Below are 4,874 nucleotides of genomic sequence, written 5' to 3' on the forward strand. Positions count from 1 at the left end.
CACTGGACCGCTTTGTTCTTACTATGTCGTACATTTTTATTTCGTTTTTGAGTTCTAGGTAATTTAATTGTGGAAATAAATTGAATAATTTGCACTTGGTAAAAGAGCATAAAATAAATGGATACATAACATACATATGTATAGATATTAAACCTAGTCAGCGGCATGCAGATGCCCTTTTGTTTCCGTTCCTTTCTCCGTTTTCTTAATCCCTTGGGTAAGTTTACTAGGCTGCCGCCTACTCATCCTTGGCTGGCGCCGAGTCCTCGCTCTCCTTGAACAGTATCTCCTGGATCTTGGAGCGCACGTACATCTTGCGATTGAGCGACAAATGACGCATGACGGGCACCAAGCTCAAAGCGAAGTAGTAGTCATCGTCCTTGGTATGCTCTTCGTGATTCTGTTGGATGATATAACCGAGCTGCTCGCTAACGGTGGTCAGCCGATCGATGGACGTCTCCAGATTGTTCTTCAGCTGCTTGGCCGAGTTGTTGTTGGAAGTGGAAGCCAACACGGTGGCCTGGACGACCGGGATCGCCGCACTAGGTCTGCTGCTCCCGCCGGAGGCTGATGCACCCGTGTGGCTCAGCACTGTGACCTGTTTCTCGCCCTGCTCCAAGCCCTCATCCTCCATCACATGTATAGGGCTGTAGCACAGGGGGTCCTCGCTGTAGATGATGTCCTTGATATCCTCGCTGATCTCATCGTTCTGCTCGTATTCCTCCCACTTTTGCGGCAGGGCACCAGCTTCGCCAAGATAATTGGCAGTGCTGGAATCGATCTTGGGCTTGGCGACGCGCAGTGGCTCCCTCAGCGTCTTCGCCTTGGTGATCCTTACGGTTTTCTCTGGAAGCAAGGGATGGGAATGGGTTTATTGCCTGGGGCTTACGATACATATTGATACAGCTGCCGAATAATAACAAATAACACCCAGAGATGGACGTCCACGATAGTTTCCCGCCGTCCCAAGGGGTCGATAGCCCGCCATAAGTACTACATGGAAATTACCTTTCTTTATGATCGGGATCATCCGGGCTTGAGGGCGCTGCTGCACCGGACTAACCAGAACCTCGTCACTGTGCTTGTGCCGCAGATGCGTCCACAAATTAGTAGTATTGTTGCCCTTCAAATTGCTGGCCATGCCACCACGCGATATATTGTTGCCGCAGTAGCGGCATATCGCAAAGTTTTCGCACTCCTCGTTAATATCGTAGTGCTGCCACACATTGCTCACGCGTCCCTTGGGCATGTTGATATTTTATTTTGTAAGTTTCTTCTACGTGAAAAACAATTTTTTCTCCACAAAATTACTTTTTGCGATATTAGCGTTGGCTGGCGGTAGTGTTGTTAAGTGATCTGGGGGCCAGTGTTGCAAAGCTTGTGCGCATAGGGGTGAAAACAAAGGCCAGACAAAAAAAGGTGAACAAGAAAATAAAAGAGGAATGATTTATGTTATTTAAAACCAAAATCTACAAAAATAGAATTTTACTCATTTAAATCATTGTATGATGAATTTTTTGGCTTTGCTCATATTAGACTGGCAGTTTGCACACTTGAGTAATATGTTTTTTTGCAAGCACTGGCCGAGGGGATTTTGGTATACAGAACCACTAGAGTTTTAATTTGTGTAGTCGGTTTTCGGCGTCTGTAATACAGACTCTGTATAGCTATTATTTAAGTTTTTTCCCGCCCTAAATGAGAGGAACCCCCACCGATGACCCGTGGATTTATCGCGATGGCAGCGGGCACTGATCCGTGCTCGGTGTTCTACGGCACGGAGCACGCGTGGCAATGGATTTAGAAGGCCGTGCGTGAGATTTCGGATCTCAAACTTACCGTTACTACTGCTGCTGCTGGAGTGGAGACATCTGTGGCGCAGCAAGGACCCCGTTCCAGTTTTCCCGCTATAGGACAGCAGATCTCCGCAGGTTTTGCAGCAGGCATACGGCTCTATTCGATCGTCGCATTGCACCAAATTGAAAAACCTCCAGACGCAGCTTTTCGTGTTCCTTGGCTCTACCAATTTACACCGCTTGTCGCCGGATTTTAGGAGGCTTCTCAGTTCTGATTTTTTCTCCACATGCATACTGGAGTTGCTTTTAAATTGCTAAAAGTCGGTTTGCAAAACGAAAACAAACACAAATTATAAAATCCTCACAAATACAAGCAAGCTCACGAATTTCAGTCACGCACAAAACAGTGTTGGAAAACGCAAGCACGCATGTTGAAAACAAGGTAAGGTGGAGCAAGTTGGTTGTTGTTATTTTTTCCAAGTATATTGTTTAATGTCGTAATAAATTATGTTTTTACGAATTTATTTTATTTATAAATGTCATTAAAGTTACTCTCCTAATTTTAGACGTGAATTTTAGATTTTGGGTGATTCTAAGGATGCCGACAACTTGAAAGAACGTAAACCACAGGTTATCGATTATCTTTTCAACTTGTCAAACTGAATAATTTAAAGTTCTCTTTAGAATTAATTCCATTTATTAAAATGGGTAAAGTAAAAAGCGCTTCATACAGCCAGGATTATATTAAGGCTCAAATGCAGGCAGGACTCCTGCGTTTCAGTAAAAAGCGCAGTCGCGCCAAAGTCTGGGATATTTTTGCAAGGATCGAGGACCAAAACGGCATCGCCATTCCGAACATTGTGATGTGCAAGACCTGCAACAGTCTGCTAAAATTCTATGGATGCACATCGAAAATGATGAGTCACAAGTGCTACAGGACTAAAGCCTTTAGTCTACAGACGGAGGATCCGCTGGGCGATGGAATCCAGGATACGGGCAATTCAAAGAGTTCTTTAGGCCCCAATGCGGATGAAAAAGCCACCGACAAGGTCGCCCAAGCCGTAATGGAGTGGTGTGTGGAAAACTGCCGTCCTCTAAACATTACCAAGGACTCAGGGCTGCGAAAACTGGTCTCCGTTCTGCTAGAGATTGGTTCCGAGTGCGGTCGTAACGTATGCGTGGATGAACTAATTCCGGAGACGGGAGTCATCGCCTGGAACATCGAAACCTGGTACAAGGAGAAGCTGAAGCAGGCGCGCCTTGAAATGTCCTGTGCACGAACAAACGGCTACAGCGTAACTATTGCTGAGGAAAAGGACTCCAATGCGGAAAGCTTCTTCCTGTCAGGCACAGTGCACTATGTCCGTGAAGGACGCAAATGCACTCAGTTGCTGGGAGTGACCAAAGTCCCCTGGAACAAGTATTCCACAGGTAAAGTAAAGGGAGGACTAAGCTATCATATGATTTCTTAGTCATTATTTTTTTTATTAATATTTAATTATAAATATTTCCAACCCGTTAATGTGATTTAAAATTGCAGATTCCTACATAACCAAGTATCTCGATGCCACGCTGAAGGATTTGCATGGTCTATTCGATGGTGATCTATTCGATGACGATCCGATTTTTGTTTATGACAAGCGAACCAGCTTAAAAACCCTATTTGAGGGAAGAGAAAACTTGTTCTGCATCAATTCCCTACTTGACCGAGTGGTGGAGAAGGCCTTCTACGACGTTATTGAATTAAGAAGTATTTTGAAAATGGCCAAGGAGCTTGTTATCCTGGGTGTGTTGCCCACGCCTAAGGCGACTGGCCTGGTTGAAATTCACCACATATTAAACTCCCTGGAGGTCAATTGGGGGATTATTACAAGTGAGGCAAAGGAACAGCTTGAAAGCTGCTCAGTCGCAGAGCTGGTAGCCATTAACAAACTATTGACGCATTTCGAAAAGTGCTACAAGACACTAGCAAGTGGATCGCTTCCAACCCTGCATCTGGTGATACCGCACATCCACCGCCTGAGAAAGTTCTGCGCCGGAGAATCCAGCTGCGCAACGGAGTTGGATCTAAAGAGAGCACTGATGGATAACTTGGACTGGATGGTGATTCCCTGCATCACCAAGTACCACATGATGGCCCACTTTCTGTTTCCACCTACCAACGGGCTGCTGCAATTTAGTAAGGTTAAGCGAGATGAGACCATCGACTGCTGCAAGAAGTTCATGAAGCTCTACTGCTCCCCGCAGCAACCGGAAAAGATGGAACATGTTGTGATTTTAGGCGAGGGCGAGCTGTTCCGCGAGCCTGACTTCGAGCCGGATGACGATCTTTTTTCGGACTTTGTGGCCATAGATAGCCAGGAGGACAAGATCGCCAAGGAAATCCGAGAGTACCAGTCCATTCAGATGCCCTATAATGACGGGTTCAATGTCCTCGAGTGGTGGCATTCGAACCAGGAGCTCTTTCCGCTGCTCTTCAAGACTAGTTGCCAGATCCTGTCCATTCCAGCCAGTATAGCGCCGTCTACATCGGTTCTCTCGCAGGCCAAAAACCTAATCAAAGATCCTGCCTGCAGCATTGACGAGCTGCATCGTATCATGTTTTTAAAAATTAACTTAGACAAGAAATCGTAATCTAAGTTTTCAAACAAAATTTGAGTTCACGTTTTACAAACGTGATCGCAATACACAAACTGTGTAAGATCGCTTGATCCAAAAAAAACAACTTATAAATAAATGAACAAAATAAGCTGGTTTTATAACAAAATTCAGCCATTGTAGTTCAGAGTAAAAACAATGCAGAAACGTTTACCCTCTTTCAACCATCTATGTATGTATATACATATTTGATATTGGCGCCAAAACTAAAATCAATATCTTAAGAAATGTAGCAAACACCTGTCTATAGGTATTTCGGCAATGATAGATGGCGCTCACACTTTACAGTGCTATAGGTGGCGTGTTGCCTCAATAGGCTTAAAAATTACGTATACGACATAGCGGAGTTACACTCCCACGCGCTGACCTGCTTTTCACCCATCTCCGGGCGACCAGAGCTGGAAAACGAGCGACACTACGAAA

General features: G+C 45.0%; 1 protein-coding gene across 2 annotated transcripts; it reads right to left on the reverse strand.

Moving 5' to 3' along the window:
- Window positions 1-11: 11 nt before the first annotated feature.
- LOC108086712 lies at window positions 12-2,199 on the reverse strand. Of its 2 annotated transcripts, none has more exons than XM_017183726.2 (2): window positions 1,837-2,199; window positions 12-846 (listed from the first exon to the last, which is right to left on the reverse strand). In XM_017183726.2, exons 1-2 carry the CDS (start codon window positions 2,084-2,086, stop codon window positions 239-241), a joined length of 858 nt encoding a protein of 285 aa, XP_017039215.1. In that variant the 5' UTR covers window positions 2,087-2,199; the 3' UTR covers window positions 12-238. The 2 variants fall into 2 exon arrangements, with proteins under 2 accessions (XP_017039215.1, XP_017039216.1); XM_017183727.2 differs by lacking the exon at window positions 1,837-2,199 and adding an exon at window positions 1,009-1,723.
- Window positions 2,200-4,874: the final 2,675 nt, after the last annotated feature.

Source organism: Drosophila ficusphila, unplaced genomic scaffold (genome assembly GCF_018152265.1).
Source record: "Drosophila ficusphila isolate 14025-0441.05 unplaced genomic scaffold, ASM1815226v1 contig_414, whole genome shotgun sequence".
Taxonomy (NCBI): domain Eukaryota; kingdom Metazoa; phylum Arthropoda; class Insecta; order Diptera; family Drosophilidae; genus Drosophila; species Drosophila ficusphila.